We start from the raw sequence: 16554 nt of genomic DNA on the forward strand, positions 1-16554 counted from the left end.
GCGGCGTTCGGCCTCGCGCTTCCGGTGCGCGGGGCGGAAGCAGCGGCCGGAGGCTCGGAGCGGCGGCCGAGCGGCGGGCGACGGAGGCGGGCGACTCGGGCCGCGGCCGGGACGGAGCCGGGGCCATGGAGCCGCCGCTGCCGGGCTGAAGCGGGCCGGCGCCGCGGAGCCCGCGGCGATGGCGGGCTACGCGCGCCGCCCGGGCGTCACCCCGCTGTCCCGGGCCCGGAGCCTCGTCATTCCGGACGGTGAGCGGGCGGGGGCCGGGCGGGCGGCCGCGGCCCGGCGGCCGCGCTGAGGTCCAGGCGAGGCGGGCGCGCGGGTGAAGTCGCTCTTGTTGTTATTACAGCTCCCGCGTTCTATGAGCGCCGGTCTTGTCTCCCCCAGCTAGACTGTGAGCGCCCCCCTGCCAGGGACCTGGAGTCCCACTTCTTCGGCATTCGGCCGACGTTTATGTGCTATGTGCCCAGCCCGGTGCTAGCTTCCGTGGGAGATACAGGTGAGAGACGAGCCTCAGGGACCCCGCTCTCCCCGCGGCCGGCGCTGCTCGGAGGCACCGCGCGGCAGCGCAGCTCAACCCCGGCCTCGCGATGACCACTAGCCCCCTCGTGTGCCGGGCGCTGGGAGTCCCGCCCCCTGGAGCTCACAGTCTGATAGTGGAGAGCCCCCCGCCCCTGCCCCCGCCAGACAGTTCCAGTAGACCGCAGTAAATGTTGGCTTAGAGGTAGGCCCAGGGTGAGCACAGAATACCCTCTTTCTTCGAGGTGGGAAGGATGAGGGAGGCTTCAGCAGACCAGGCTTAAACCATTCTCTGGTCCCTCGCAGCTGGGTGGAGGCTAGCTTTAGTTCCTCCTAATTCTCCCCAGGCGGCTAACACTGCTTGGCCTTCAGGATATTCAGGGGCGTTTAGGTGGTTCTGTCCGGGTCTGAGAGCCGTTGACCACCCACAAGGGCGTTCAGGAGGTACCACAAGACACCTACCCCACTGGGCATCAAACCTATCAGGAGGTTTTTCAGAATCACAGATGCCAAGGCCCGTGGCAGCCAACCTGTGTCCAGAGGCAGGAGCCGATGGGTGTGTGCTTTAAATGTCCTGCAGGCTGTGAGAAACAGCTGCACTGCAGACCCCATGTCAGAGAAAGCTGGGGTCACAGAGCACTCGTGTGGTCACAGTGGGGTGATGGTGTCTCTCTGCAGATTTTGGCTATGGAAAGGGGAAGTGTGCTAAGCACGGTCCTCCAGGAGCTCAGAACACACACTTTGGAGGTAGAGTAGTTTGGTAACCGTTTGTTTTTCTTTCCATCTGTGTCCACGTGCCAGGCACGTGCCCAGTGGGGGGGCTATAGCTCTGACAGCGTATAACTAGTATGCCTGGAAGAGCCAGTGGGAGTGGAGCCCCACAGACCTGATCTTTACCGTCAGGTGGAGGGGAGGAGGGCACAGGGCAGGAGGGAAGTCACGCCTGAGGGGTCTGAAGAGATGGGGTTGGAGCTGAAGTCACAGGAGCCAACTTCATACAGGACTGGCAACTGGGCTGGGCGTCATCGGTGGGTTGAAAGGGCTGCAGTGTGGCTGCCTGGGTCCCCAGGGAGTGGGAGAGAGAACGGGAAGCTGAGGCAAGATGGGAAGAGGCTGGCGGCAGAGCAGTGACTTGGCGTCAGCGCACATCTGTGCTGCTGGCTCCGGCTCCACTGCGGGCTTCTCCTGGAGCCCCTGCCTGCGAGGGGGCCCGGGCGCCTTCGCACTCCCCAGGTGGGGCCCGATGGCAGCAAGGGGCAGGGAGCGCAGGGCTGGGGACAGGAAGGAGGGTCTCGAGCGCCCAAGTCGGTCCGCTCTGTCAGGCAGCTGGTCATCTCCTGGCATCACTGGGGTCTGAGGAAGGACGTGAGCATTCCCAATGTAGGTGGGGTCGCGTTCAGGCAAGAGTAGTGAGCGGGAACTCCCTCTGAGGGCCTTCCGGAGGCTTTTCACCTGTGTGACACCTGGTATCTTTCAGATGATAAACTCGGAGACCTCGAAGCGGCAAACCCGTTCTCCTTTAAGGAGTTCCTGAAGACCAAGAACCTGGGCCTGTCGAAAGAGGATACAGACTGCAGGGTTTACTCGAAGGTAACCCTGAGGCCGCGTTTGCAGCGAGCCTGGAGACCGGCACACACGAGATGAGGGGCGCAGCTGAGCAGCTGGCGCACCCCGCGGAGCTACAGTGTGGGCTTCAGGGCTGCCGGGCTCCTCTCTGTGCCAGCAGCAGACGTCTGGGAGGGACGGCCTGCAGCGGCCCCAGTCTGAGCGTTGCCTCCCTGCCTTCTCTAGGAAGCCACGAGGCACTCCCTGGGACTCGACCGCACCTCACCAGCTTCCCAAACTGTGGGCTATGGCCTGGAATATCAGCAGCCATTTTTCGAAGACCCGACGGGGGCTGGTGACCTCCTGGACGAGGATGAGGACGAGGAGGATGGGTGGAACGGCGCCTACCTGCCGTCCGCCATGGAGCAGACGCACTCCTCCAGGGTCGCCGCCAGCACGTCACCCTGCAGCACGTACGTCTCCTTCTTCTCCAACCCGTCGGAGCTGGTGGGGCCAGAGTCTCTGCCCCCGTGGACGCTGAGCGACTCCGACTCTCGCATCTCCCCGACGGGGAGCCCCAGTGCTGACTTCACAGCCCATGGAGAGAGTCTGGGGGACAGGCACCTCCGGACGCTGCAGATAAGTTACGAAGCAGTAAGTGAGGGGGGTTGCGTCGGTGCCCCGCCCTGGTCACCGCTCGTGCCTGAGCAGCATTCTTGGAGGATGCCGGAGCCCCCAGCGTGCTCCACGGCCTGGGGTTCGGGCTCCAAGGACGAGCGTCTGTGGTCCCGCAGCTGCGCCAGAGTCCCCGTGCTGACCGTGTTGGCGCCCGGAAAGTCCCAAGGAAGACTGGCACAGGACTGCCGGGGGGCCAGTCTCCGGCGTGAACGGAGGCAGGGGGAGACCCTCAGAGCGCTGCCCATGAGAAAATCTTCCACTCCAGGCAGTGGTTGATGACAGCTTGCCAGGTGAAAAGATTACAGTCGCTTAGAAAGAGTTATTAGTTCTGAGTAAAAGTGGAGTCTGTGACAGGTTCTAAAAAGCAGACACTTCTGTTCTCTTTTCCTCTGCGTGGACTATAGAGTGATTCTCTGGAATGTGTTAAGAAGTTCCGGAGCCAAACTGCGAAAACGAAGACACCTTTTGAGTGAGACACCGAGTTTCTAATAAGGACTTTCTTTTTCTGCAGCTGAAAGACGAGAATTCTAAGCTAAGAAGAAAGCTGACTGAGGTTCAGAGCTTCTCTGAAACTCAAACAGAAATGTATGTAAGCTTTTAGACAGGCTCGCAATTCAAACCATGTCCTGACCCTCAGAAACCACTGTGAGAGCGATAATGAAGTATTGGAGTTGGACTGAGCCCGGGTTTTATTGCACTAAATCCTCAGTGTCAGATACGTTTCTTATGTTCTGTGTTAAACTTTACTTGAAAACGTTAGAGCAAAACCAGCCACACTGGACAGCGGAGCTGTCAGACAGCCTCCCCACAGCACCCCAGGCGCCCCTGACCATGAGCTGACTTGTGTCTAGCTCGAAGGTTGTGCCCCTCCAGGTGCATTCTTTAACCTTGGGCTCTGTGGTTTTTATCTGATCGAGCCAGTTAAAACTCCTGATAGTCTGTCGGAATTAGCCACAGGAGTTGCTGATAACCCAGGCTTTTTCCTTGACAAGGGTGAGGACGCTTGAGCGGAAGTTGGAAGCGAAGATGGTCAAGGAGGAGAGTGACTATCGTGACCTGGAGTCGGTGGTGCAGCAGGTGGAGCAGAATCTGGAGCTCATGACCGTGAGCAGGCAGGGGCCTCGTCTGCAGCAGGGAGGCGGGCGGCCCCCTGGCCGCACATCACGACGTGTCGGCTGTGTCGCTCCCTGGGGGAGGGCTGAGGCGGGGGGCCGTGAGCAGGGGTCCCTCACTATGGGCTGCCCAGCTATCGGGGGGGCCGCCAGGTGACAGGGAGGGACGGGAACGGAGGGGACGCGTTCTGTGTCCAAGCTGCCGTGTTAGTGATGGCTTTGCTTTTTCTTTTTTGGTCGGGGAATCGCAGAAACGGGCCGTGAAGGCAGAAAATCACGTCCTGAAACTGAGACAGGAGGTCAGCTTGCTCCAGGTAACTAGCAAGAGGGTCTCAGCGGCTCCCATGTGGGTGAAAGAGCGTTTCCTCCCCCGCCCTCCCCTCCAGTTCCCTCCCTACAAGACAGCACCTGGATCAGGGTGGTTTGAGATGCCTTCTCAGGGCCTCCTGGTCGAGCCCCACATGGGGCTGGGGATGGGTCTGAGCATCCCAGATGGCAGGCAAGGTGCCAGCACGGCAAGAGTTCATGTTCTTTAGGAACTCCCCGGTCAGGGCAGGGCACCGCCCCCTGCCCTGTCAGGGCGCCGATGGGCTGTCCTCTGGTCACACTGGCTCAGGCACGGTGCTGGGTTTCAGCCAGACGGCCTCTTTCCGCTTTCCTATTCAGCTGGGAAAGTCGTAACGTCTCCCCTCCCTGCAGGCCCAGGTCTCTAACTTTAAGCGTGAGAACGAAGCCCTGCGGTCAGGCCAGGGCGCCAGCCTGACGGTGGTGAAGCAGAACACAGATGTGGCCCTGCAGAACCTCCGCGTGGTCATGAACAACGCGCACGCCTCCATCAAGTGAGTGTGAGGCTGGGGGGCGGGGCTCATGACCCGGTTCACCCCAGGGTCATGGGAGGCAGCCTCAGCCAGCAGCCCCTCCCTGTCCGCGTGGGGATAACTAATGACCATTCTCACCTGGGAGGCTTGAGGCTTCCCATCAGGCAGGTCTTAATCGCCTGTAAGACTCATCTACCAAGCTTTTGGGTGAAACAAAATGACAGTAGTGTCTCTCTTGTAAAAACACGTAAACTGGAACAAGGCTCCCGGGAGGCGTCCTTGGCTGGCGTCCTCTGTCTCCCTGGGTTGAGCTCGGCAGGCAGTGGTGTCCAGCCACAAGCGCAGACGGTGAAGCCCGTCACTTTTAAGTTGACTTTTACGTGTGTCTGGAGAGTAAATCTGGTATTGAATGAACTGCAGCTTTTGCTCAGGTCCTTCTTTGCTCTGACGCTCTGGGTTTTTTGTTGTGTTTGTTCGGGGGTTTATGGGGAGTATTTTTTGTGGGGCGGGGTGGGGTCGGGATGCACCACACAGCTTTCCGGTTCGTAGTTCTCCAGCCAGAGCTCAAACCCGTGCTCCCTGTGTTAGAGTCCGGAGTCGCCCTTCCCTCAAAGGAACAGAGGACACTCACGATAATGCAAGACACACAGCGAGGTTTATTTCCAGCTAGCTGGGGTCCAAGTGTCCGCCCAACGCAGCGGATTTCAACAAGGACCCCGAGCACTCAGAGCCAAGGGGTTATATAGCATTTTCAAATCATGATATTTCTAAATTACCTAACTCACAGGAACTCACACACACACACAGCTGTGCCTATCTCTCTCCTGGGGTCTTAAGGAGATAAGTTTATCAGACCTGTTTACCTAATTTTCAGTGTCAAAGCCGCCCACATCCTTGGTGTTTAAGATTAACTTGCCTTCCTGGTACTTAAGATTAACTTGTCTCCCAGGTTTTATCTAGTTCTTCCTCCCTCAAGTCACGTACTCAGTAAAGATGGTTTTTCCAGCCTCTAAGATGGTCGTTCTTATGCTAACCTATTCTTACATTCCCCCCTTTTCTGTTGTTCAAACGGAGGAATCTTCCTCCGTGGGTAGAGTTTGATCCAGGGATCATTATACATCTTTTCTCAAAAACAATTTTAGGAATCTTTACTTAAAAACAACTTTATCTTAAAATGGAGTAACTTTGGTTTTACAAGCAGCAAGCAAAGTACAGAAGCAAAAATGCATTACAGGAGCATTAAATTTTACATTAGGTCACAGCGTCTAATCTGAAATCACACCCATAATATTATTTTTCAGGATATCTGGGAAATAATTATTTCCCAGGATGTCTGAACCATAGCTACTCTATTTTGAGTTTTAATTGTAAAAAAAAAATTTTTTTTTAATAGCCAAAGCAGATGTCACCATTAATGACGTTAGTGTTTTTCTAGGTATGAGAAGATGCAAGAATTGGAATTCATAAAACCTTTTTCTGAAAAGATCTGACTATCTGAAGGACTGTTCTGCCAGTTTTTTCAGAGCACAGAGTGCCTCATTCCTGATTTTCACCCTGAACTTCTTTCAGGGGGTGTTGAAGGTCAGCAGCTTGCAATGGTCATGACATAATCTTTGTAGAGGCAGCTGGCAAGTACCAACTTCCAGTCAGCAGGGTCCCTTCATAGCCACATATCTGACCATGTGACACCATTTCATGGCCATTGTGTCCCGCGTTGCTGGGAAGGCTCATTCCCAGGTCTAGGGAAGCGATGGGCCACTCAGTGTGCTAAAATTGGACCAGGCCTTGCAAGTAGCAAAAGTCTCTGGACCACTCTCTTACTAGCCTCCTGGTCCAGGAAAATATTCCCTCTTGTTGCTTTTTCTCATACCCAGAGTCACATTATTACAATTATTGATCTCATATGGAACTGCATATTAGCATTATATCACAGGCTCAGTGAAACAAGTGACATAGAAAATAATATAGCCATAGCTAGCAGTTATTAGTAAAATAAGAATTATAAGTCAAGAACTTTTATTAGATAAAGCCTGGTATAGCCCAAGTCACCTGACTTCATTTGTTTAATTACTATAGCCTGGTGTTAATCTCCTGATTGTACATTATGGAGCATCTGACCTTTATCTGAAGATTGGTTACTGAGATAAGCCTTAGAAACTAACCTAGAGTGTCCTCTTTAATAACTTAATTAAATCTTTTAGCAGTATCACATAACAAGGAACTGTCTCAGCAGTGAGTCTTAGTAAACACTAGACATTAACAAAACTATAAATTTAATTTAACAATTTACAAAACTTAATATTCCGTGATTTTTTATTATGGAGGCCCTGAAGCCAGGGAGGCTTTAACCCATAAAATAAAAAATGAGGTTTGTCAGGGAGCTGGGAAAAGCCAAGCAGCCCTCTTGGATTTCCCATAGCCCTGACTCTGATTTCCAGCTATTGTTTTTCATTTTCCAGTTTAGAAGCAGACTTTTGCCATGGTTTAAGGACATTAGGATGGCACAAGTCTAACAGAGTTTTTGTATAAGCAGAATGAGCTTTTACATGTCTACAAACCCGACAATTGGATTAATTTCTAAAACTAGCATAGGATCAGGCCTATGGTAGAAAAGCATTTGATTTATATGCAGAGGTCTAAGAAGTCAAGAAAACATTATAAATGATCACACGAATCAGGTCCAGCATCTTGGGCAAGCTGTCTACCTCTGATGTCGTCGTCTTCTCATCCTGGTGTAGTGTAGTTTCTTCTGGAAAAAGTCCTTCCATCCAGGTTGGAGACAGTCCCTTAAATTACGTCTTTTTCTAGTCCTGGTTGCAGGTCATGAGGCATCTGATCTTCATCCAAAGATAGATCACTGAGACAAGCTTCAGAAACAAACCTAGAGTGCCCTTCAAGAACTCAACCAAATCCCATATTAATATCACATAACAGCAAAGATCATTCAGGAAATGAGTCTTAGTAGATACAGACTTTCATTAACAAACTGGGATTCAACATTCATTGAAACATCTTTTTCTCCCTAAAATCACCCTCATTTTTATCAAATATAACCAAATTAAGACTTGTTTACAAAACAGATCTGTTCTCAATAAACTTGACCTGATTATTTATATAACCATAGACTTTTCCTTTTTTTTTTTTTTGCTTTGCTGAAACTTTTATGGAGTCTTTAACTTGACTTTAAAACCTTTCAGGGCTAGGAAAGTCATCTCAAAGGCTTATCACAGATTTTGCCTAACAGATCTGAGTGAATTCCTCCCTTTCTTAAGGTCTCCAAAACTGAGATTTCTGTACCTGTTAGTGAGATAACCTTCTTAGTTTATCTGACAAAGTTACTGGAAGCCTAAGAGTTTCCAGTCTCTGAAGGGGTCAGGTAGAGAAAAATGTTAAATGCTTCAATTTGTCTATTAAATACCATTTTACCAAATTACTGTTAAGTCATAATTAATTTGAGGGGAAGGTTTCCTAAAATCTGGGAAACACAGATTCAAACCAGTAATTTTTCAGAAACCATAAAAGTTATAAGCATATTTGCCAGTTCATTCGGTTCTTTTGTTAACCTTTGTACAGTCATCAGGTTTCTCACTAGAATCTTTTAATTTCTTACCCAGTTCAGAAACTTGTATTTATCCAAAAGTCTTTTTTATAAATCTTCTGGAAGAGGAAGCATTTTCACAACAAACTTGGTTAGTGCTGTGAACATTTACCATACAATATAGTACTTCCCATGTAATTTAACATGGAAGTTGAACCCAATTAGTGTAATATCTCCCTTTGGGATGTTTCAGGGGCCCTCTGAAATATCCCAAAGTCAACTGGAAGCCAAAAGTGCTTCATCAGATTGATTTTGGAAGTTTTGTCAACAAATATCAGAAAGGTTTAGAGCACTCGGTCAGATGGGATTATAGGTCACTGTGAAACAATAGCTATTCACTCAGCCATAGTAACAATATAGGATTTCAGAGGCAAATATAGAACAGACCACTTAAGAGGCAAATAAACTTAAGTCTATTGTCAAATGCAGTTTAACATCTCAAGAAAACGTTTATTTATACACAAAACTCTTTCCTTGGGGTCCACTTTCCACAAAACCATTTTATCACTTTCTGTACCCATTTGTTCTCCCATCCTGGAACAGCCAACTGTAAGTCAGGCCTATTACCTTTTTTCTCTATAAAATGTAACTTCATTTTTCATACCTTCTTTACTGAACACACATATCTTATTTTCCTTAAGCAACCAAGAATTGACCTTTATATTAGCATTCTATAGATTGGTGAACATAAATACCAGTGATAACTTAAAAAATTTTAGCAAACATCTCAGGATGGCATCAAACATTATTTATTAATAGTCTAAAATCTTTAGTTTTTCCGTAAGTTAGTATTTAGTAGTGAATGTTTTAGAACCTTATTTTATTTGGAAATGACCTAGTTATTCAATAAACTTTTGTTACTTAATTTAGCACAACCTTAGAAATTCAGATTACCAAAATCTAGAGAAACTGTTTTAGACAGACATTTTTAATCTTAATAGAGTTTATCTAAAAGCTCAGGTCTCATTTATGTTTTTTAACAGTTTGTTTTTTTTTTCACTCAAGGTAATTTCTTTGTCAACAAACTTGTAACAGATATAACAATATAACAACATTTAACTTAAACCTAGGTACAGTGAGAATATGCTTAATGCTGATGACTCTTAGACATGTCTATATTAGATAGATTAACAAACATTAATATCAAGTATTTAATACTGAATATTTTCCAGTTTACATGAACCTTGAATTTATTATTTAATTTAGAATTATTTGATTTGTAAGCGCTTACCCTTTTTTAAGCCAATTAAATAGAGCTCATTTACAAATTAACTTCAAAAATATCACTCAAAGACAAAGACATACCAAGACATATTAAGACAGACACAGTGCGAGTCTTTAGTCATGAATTAGATATTACAATATAAAATTTACTAATTTATAAAAACAGTTGGACCGATTCTATAGGGGGTCGGCGGAGGGACCCCATAAACAATAAAAGGGCATAAGGAAGGAGAGTCACCCAGTCCCCGCCAGTCTCTATTGCCAATTTTGCCAATGTTTTTTTAGGGTCCAATTCATCCTTTTTACTTGACCCGAGCCCTGGGGATTGTATTTGCAGTGTAATTTTCATTTAATCTCCATAGCCAAAACCAATCCCTGAACAACTTTATCTTAGCCAAATTCCTTGGTCTCCGGGCAGCTGCTCGGAGGCCTGCCATAAGAGTCTGGCGGTACACTCGGAGATGCTCTCTACCTTCTGTGTGCTCAAAGTCCCACTGGGGCCGGGTCAATGGAAATCCCTCATCAATTAGGTTCGGCTGCACTGTGGGCCTCCCGTCCACACCAGGGACATGTTTCCGAGCTTCCGATAGAATCCGCTCCCGTTCTTCCGTGGTGAAGAGCACCTGTAACAGCTACTGAGCTTCCTTGACCCATGACCACAGAATAGATTACGGGAGAGAAAAGACACAGGAGAGAGATAGAGACAGTGCCGGCACACACGATAACACGACAAACGGAGGACAGACAAACGTCGGCCGAAAACACACTACTAGGTTTCTGAGACCTCTGAGGCTTCCTGCAGTTTAAAGTCACCTTACCGAAGGGCGTCCACTGCCCACCAGATTCCAGATCGGGAGAGACCTCCTCTCTCCCGCAGAGCCAGCTGCCTTCCAGCGCGAATGCTGGGCCTCGGCCTTATGCCGGCTATGGCGATCAATTTGCCCCTGAACAGACGTTGCAGAGCCAGAAAAAGACAAGGGATACAATTCCAGCAAACACACAAATTCGAACCGAGCTTTTTAACACCCACTGGCCAGTCCGCCACACCACATTCACAGGCGCCGTCTCATTCACACACACTCAGGACCCTTACCTAGGGTTCCAAATGGCGTCCACTGTGGACGTCGTTCAGGCACCCCTTCATCGGGGACGTCTCCCACGACTTCCAGTAATGGAGCCTCCAGGGTCGTAACCGGCTTCTTCCCTTCGACGAGAATTCTCAATTGGGACCGGGCAGAGACCTGCTTCAGTCCCTCCGGTCGAGGACCTGTTTCAGTCCTCCCCTCTAGGAGGTGGCCACACCTCCTGCCGTGGCTTTTGCGCAAACCTTGGTATCGGAGGTTGTCTGTCTCTTTGAGGAGGGGTCTTGGAATCCCGGACGAGCCCCCAAATGTTAGAGTCCAGAGTCGCCCTTCCCTCAAAGGAACAGAGGACACTCACAATAATGCAAGACACAGCGAGGTTTATTTCCAGCTAGCTGGGGTCCAAGTGTCCGCCCAACGCAGTGGGTTTCAACAAGGACCCCGAGCACTCAGAGCCAAGGGGTTATATAGCATTTTCAAATCATGATATTTCTAAATTACCTAACTCACAGGAATTTTTTTCATTACACACACAGCTGTGCCTATCTCTCTCCTGGGGTCTTAAGGAGATAAGTTTATCAGACCTGTTTACCTAATTTTCAGTGTCGAAGCCCGCCCACATCCTTGGTATTTAAGATTAACTTGCCTTCCTGGTACTTAAGATTAACTTGTCTCCCAGGTTTTATCTAGTTCTTCCTCCCTCAAGTCACATACTCGGTAAAGATGGTTTTTCCGGCCTCTAAGATGGTCATTCTTATGCTAACCTATTCTTACACCTGCAGTGAAAGCGCAGAACCCCAACCACTGGGCCACCAGGGAACTCCCAGTGCTGTTACTGCCCTGGAGCAATTGTATTAATAGAAACCATCCATCACCTCTGGGCTTTTGTTTCAGGCAGCTGGTTTCTGGAGCTGAAACGCTGAATCTCGTTGCTGAAATCCTTAAATCTATAGACAGAATTTCTGAGATTAAAGACCAAGGGGAGGAGTCGTGAGAACCACGGAGGTGCCTCCAGCTCCCAGCTCTGTTTACATCCTGAAACCACTTCCCGACAGATTCCAAGAGGCCGCGGCGTGTCTGAGCGTGCAGTCTTCACCCACAGTAAACCTTTATCATGAGACACTAACTCCATGGCCTGTTGCAGTGTTATTAGCCGCACGCGGGAGCCGCCCCTGCACTTGTGTGCAGCCTTTCTGGGTGAGCTCCACACCACTTCATAGATGCTGATCATCTATTCGAAGGCAGTTCTATAAAAGCCAGTGATTACTTTTTAAAGTTCATAAACGAAAGCAGCGGTTCCGTAGTGTTACCATCATCATTCCAGAGCTCTAGCTGTGAGATGAGTTAACGTTGGTCATCTTTGCTTTTGTCAGCAGAGACGCACTGTGCGAGCCGTAAAGTATATGCTTGCCTTGGACAGGGACGTGGGCCTTACTGCCCTCGCTCAGCGCGCCCCCGGCTTGCTGTCCACTCCCTCCGCTCCTGGTAGGGGAGGCTCTTGTGGTTGGTGGTCTGAGCATAGACGCCCTGTGAGGTGGTTGCTGTTGTCCCCCTGGGGACCACGGTCTGCACAGGCACTCCACGGCAGGACGCCATCTAAGAGCACCTCTGCATGGGCCTGCAGACTCGGGAGCTCTTCGGCTGGAGGGTTTGAGAGGCGTTTCCAGTGGCATCTTGTGTAGTGGCGTGCGGGATTCAGGGATGTGGAGCATGGGCAGAGTCCCCGGGTCAGCTCGCGGGCTCCCAGGGTGCCTTCCAGCCCCTTCCTATCGGAGGGGAGCTGTATCATACACTGGATGCCTTTTTGGCTGTTTCCCTGTGGGTGTTATTTTTTTAATAAACATCTTTTTCTCTTCCTGTTCAAATCGACAGTTTTCTTATTTAATAAATTCTAAATGTCATATGCGGTGTCCCTTTTTTCCTTAACTGAGCCTGCTCTTTATGTTTGAGAATCACCGTTAGCCTTGTTCTCACAGGTGGTTTGTGCTGATAATGAAGCTTGTGGGGTTAGGGTTTGCCCACAACTGCTGCTGGGCCTGGCCACGGCGACCAAGCACTGGACAGCTGTAGGCAGAGCAGGGTTCTGTGTCTTGAGTGGGACACCCTGGAGTCCAGCGTTGAAGCGTTTGCTATCACGTCATTGGATTTTCAAGACACTCAAATTGCTAGGCCCTCTGATCTTGAGAACCCCATGAACAGTATCAAAGGGCAAAATGATAGAATACTGAATGAGGAATTCCCCAGGTCGGTAGGTGCCCAGTATGCTACTAGAGATCAGTGGAGAAGTAACTCTAGAAGGAATAAAGGGATGGAGCAAAAGCAAAACCAATACCCAGTCGTGGATGTGACCGGTGATAGAAGCAAGGTCCGGTGCTGTAAAGAGCAATATTGCATAGGAACCTGGAATGTTAGGTCCATGAATCAAGGCAAATTGGAAGTGGTCAAACAGGAGATGGCAAGAGTGAATGTCGACATTCTAGGAATCAGTGAATTAAAATGGACTGGAATGGGTGAATTTAACTCAGATGACCATTATATCTACTACTGTGGGCAAGAATCCCTTAGAAGAAATGGAGTAGCCATCATGGTCAACAAAAGAGTCTGAAATGCAGTACTTGGATGCAATCTTAAAAAGGACAGAATGATTTCTGTTCGTTGCCAAGGCAAACCATTCAGTATTACAGTAATCCAGGCCTATGCCCCAACCAGTAACGCTGAAGAAGCCAAAGTTGAATGGTTCTATGAAGACCTACAAGACCTTTTAGAACTAACACCCAAAAAAGATGTTCTTTTCATTATAGGGGACTGGAATGCAAAAGTAGGAAGTCAAGAAACACCTGGAGTAACAGGCAAACTTGGCATTGGAGCACGGAATGAAGCAGGGCAAAGGCTAATAGAGTTTTGCCAAGAGAACGCACTGGTCATAGCAAACACCCTCTTCCAACAACACAAGAGAAGACTCTACACATGGACATCACCAGATGGTCAACACCGAAATCAGACTGATTATATTCTTTGCAGCCAAAGATGGAGAAGCTCTATACAGTTAGCAAAAACAAGACCAGGAGCTGACTGTGGCTCAGATCATGAACTCCTTATTGCCAAATTCAGACTTAAATTGAAGAAAGTAGGGAAAAGCACTAGACCATTCAGATATGACCTAAATCAAATCCCTTATGATTATACAGTGGAAGTGAGAAATAGATTTAAGGGACTAGATCTGATAGAGTGCCTGATGAACTCTGGACGGAGGTTCTTGACATTGTACAGGAGACAGGGACCAAGACCATCCCCATGGAAAAGAAATGCAAAAAAAGCAAAATGGCTGTCTGAGGAGGCCTTACAAATAGCTGTGAAAAGAAGAGAAGCGAAAAACAAAGGAGAAAAGGAAAGATAAAAGCATCTGAATGCAGAGTTCCAAAGAATAGCAAGGAGAGATAAGAAAGCCTTCCTCAGTGATCAATGCAAAGAAATAGAGGAAAACAACAGAATAGGAAAGACAAGAGATCTCTTCAAGAAAATTAGCGATTCCAAGGCAACATTTCATGCAAAGATGGGCTCGATAAAGGACAGAAATGGTATGGACCTAACAGAAGCAGAAGACATTAAGAAGAGGTGGCAGGAATACACAGAAGAACTGTACAAAAAAGATCTTCATGACCAAGATAGTCACGATAATGTGATCACTGACCTAGAGCCAGGCATCTTGGAATGTGAAGTCAAGTGGGCCTTAGAAAGCATCACTATGAATAAAGCTAGTGGAGGTGATGGAATTCCAGTTGAGCTATTTCAAATCTTGAAAGATGATGCTGTGAAAGTGCTGCACTCAATATGCCAGCAAATTTGGAAAACTCAGCAGTGGCCACAGGACTGGAAGAGGTCAGTCTTCATTCCAATCCCAAAGAAAGGCAATGCCAAAGAATGCTCAAACTACCGCACAATTGCACTCATCTCACATGCTAGTAAAGTCATGCTCAAAATTCTCCAAGCCAGGCTTCAGCAATATGTGAACCGTGAACTCCCAGATGTTCAAGCAGGTTTTAGAAAAGGCAGAGGCACCAGAGATCAAATTGCCAACATCCGCTGGATCATGGAGAAAGCAAGAGAGTTCCAGAAGAGCATCTATTTCTGCTTCATTGATTATGCCAAAGCCTTTGACTGTGTGGATCACAATAAACTGTGGAAAATTCTGAAAGAGATGGGAATACCAGACCACCTGACCTGCCTCTTGAGAAACCTGTATGCAGGTCAGGAAGCAACAGTTAGAACTGGACATGGAACAACAGACTGGTTCCAAATAGGAAAAGGAGTGCGTCAAGGCTGTATATTGTCACCCTGCTTATTTAACTTATATGCAGAGTACATCATGAGGAACGCTGGGCTGGAAGAAGCACAAGCTGGAATCAAGATTGCTGGGAGAAATATCAAGAACTTCAGGTATGCAGATGACACTACCCTTATGGCAGAAAGTGAAGAGGAACTCAAAAGCCTCTTGATGAAAGTGAAAGAGGAGAGTGAAAAGGTTGGCTTGAAGCTCAACATTCAGAAAACAAAGATCATGGCATCTGGTCCCATCACTTCATGGGAAATAGATGGGAAAACAGTGGAGACAGTGTGAGACTTTATTTTTTTGGGCTCCAAAATCACTGCAGATGCTGATTGCAGCCATGAAATTAAAAGACGCTTACTCCTTGGAAGGAAAGTTATGACCAACCTTGATAGTATATTAAAAAGCAGAGACATTACTTTGCCAACAAAGGTCCGTCTAGTCAAGGCTATGGTTTTTCCAGTGGTCATGTATGGATGTGAGAGTTGGACTGTGAAGAAAGCTGATCGCCGAAGAATTGATGCTTTTGAGCTGTGGTGTTGGAGAAGACTCTTGAGAGTCCCTTGGACTGCAAGGAGATCCAACCGGTCCATTCTAAGGGAGATCGATCCTGGGTGTTCATTGGAAGGACTGATGCTAAAGCTGAAGCTGCAATACTTTGGCCACCTCATGCGACGAGTTGACTCACTGGAAAAGACTCTGATGCTGGGAAAGGTTGGGGGTGGGAGGAGAAGGGGACAACAGAGAATGAGATGGCTAGATGGCATCACCGACTCTGTGGACATGAGTTTGAGTGAACTCCGGGAGTTGGTGATGGACAGAGAGGCCTGGTGTGCTGTGATTCATGGGGTTGCAAAGAGTCGGACACAACTGAGCGACTGAACTGGACTGAACTGATCTTAGCTCAGAAGTCTACGGGCTTCTGGCCCTGAGATACAGGTTCCCCTCTGGCCCCCGCTGACCTATATCTTACCCCCACCCACCACCTCCTGCTCCTGCCCGTTGGTGAAAAGTGGGAGAGTGTTAAGAGTGAAGGTCTCTTCCGTGGGTACACGTGACAGCATGGATGGCTCTACGCACAGCCCTGCATAGAGGGCAGCAGATCACCATCTTCGAGTTCCCTTCACCCACCGGCCCCACAGGCCGGGCTGGCTGGGCAAGAGGCAGGGCAGCTTGAAGTGTTCCACAGTAAAAGATAAAACGAAACTTCAGATGACAATTCACCCTGGCTTGACTTTATTGACCAGGAGTCTCTGCCTGTGGATCCGAACTCCGTGGGGTCCGGTCCTGGGCTATCACGCGGGTGCTGGGTGAGCAGGGGTTGGACCGACAGCTCTGCGGCCCCATCGCTGGCTCACTGGAGGGGCGCGGGCTCTCACCCCTTCCAGGACCCTGTCTGTGGGGAGGCAAGTTGGCCTCCCCCGCGTGGCCACGGCCCGGACTGTACTGAGCACTCGGCGGGTTTTTTCCTCGGTTCCTCTAGCAAAACCCTGAAGACGACTCACGGAGAAAGAGCACAGACAGGCTCGGGGGCGGCTGCAGGAGGTCCCACTCCCGGGCGCGCGACCCAGGCACCCGGGGCTCGGACGAGTGCCGGCGGACGCGGGCAGTTCCAAAGCTGGCCGCGCGGGGGCACCACCGGCCCGCCCCA

General features: G+C 49.1%; 1 protein-coding gene across 10 annotated transcripts; it reads left to right on the top strand.

The window, feature by feature from the left end:
• Positions 1 to 6: 6 nt before the first annotated feature.
• ENTR1 (endosome associated trafficking regulator 1) lies at positions 7 to 12477 on the top strand. Of its 10 annotated transcripts, none has more exons than XM_088841034.1 (10): positions 7 to 248; positions 350 to 499; positions 1198 to 1266; positions 1997 to 2109; positions 2311 to 2718; positions 3254 to 3327; positions 3735 to 3846; positions 4106 to 4168; positions 4554 to 4693; positions 11475 to 12477. In XM_088841034.1, the coding sequence occupies exons 1-10, from the start codon at positions 179 to 181 to the stop codon at positions 11497 to 11499; spliced, it is 1224 nt and encodes a 407-aa protein (XP_088697160.1). In that variant the 5' UTR covers positions 7 to 178; the 3' UTR covers positions 11500 to 12477. The 10 variants fall into 10 exon arrangements, 9 of the variants coding, with proteins under 9 accessions (XP_088697160.1, XP_088697161.1, XP_088697159.1 ...); XM_088841035.1 differs by lacking the exon at positions 11475 to 12477 and adding an exon at positions 7481 to 11452; XM_088841033.1 differs by having other exon boundaries at positions 8 to 248; positions 3735 to 3819; positions 11471 to 12477.
• Positions 12478 to 16554: the final 4077 nt, after the last annotated feature.

This window comes from Moschus berezovskii, chromosome 11 (assembly GCF_049115385.1).
Source record: "Moschus berezovskii isolate FMDL1 chromosome 11, NW_MosBer_1.0, whole genome shotgun sequence".
Classification (NCBI taxonomy): Eukaryota; Metazoa; Chordata; class Mammalia; order Artiodactyla; family Moschidae; genus Moschus; species Moschus berezovskii.

Excerpts from the sequence above, each read along its gene's own strand:
- ENTR1 (XM_055400075.2), top strand. The coding sequence starts at position 179 with ATGGCGGGCTACGCGCGCCGCCCGGGCGTCACCCCGCTGTCCCGGGCC. Across the intron at positions 1,267-1,996 it reads TCAGAACACACACTTTGGAG|ATGATAAACTCGGAGACCTC; the intron begins GTAGAGTAGTTT and ends GGTATCTTTCAG. Across the intron at positions 4,694-11,470 it reads AACGCGCACGCCTCCATCAA|GCAGCTGGTTTCTGGAGCTG; the intron begins GTGAGTGTGAGG and ends CTTTTGTTTCAG.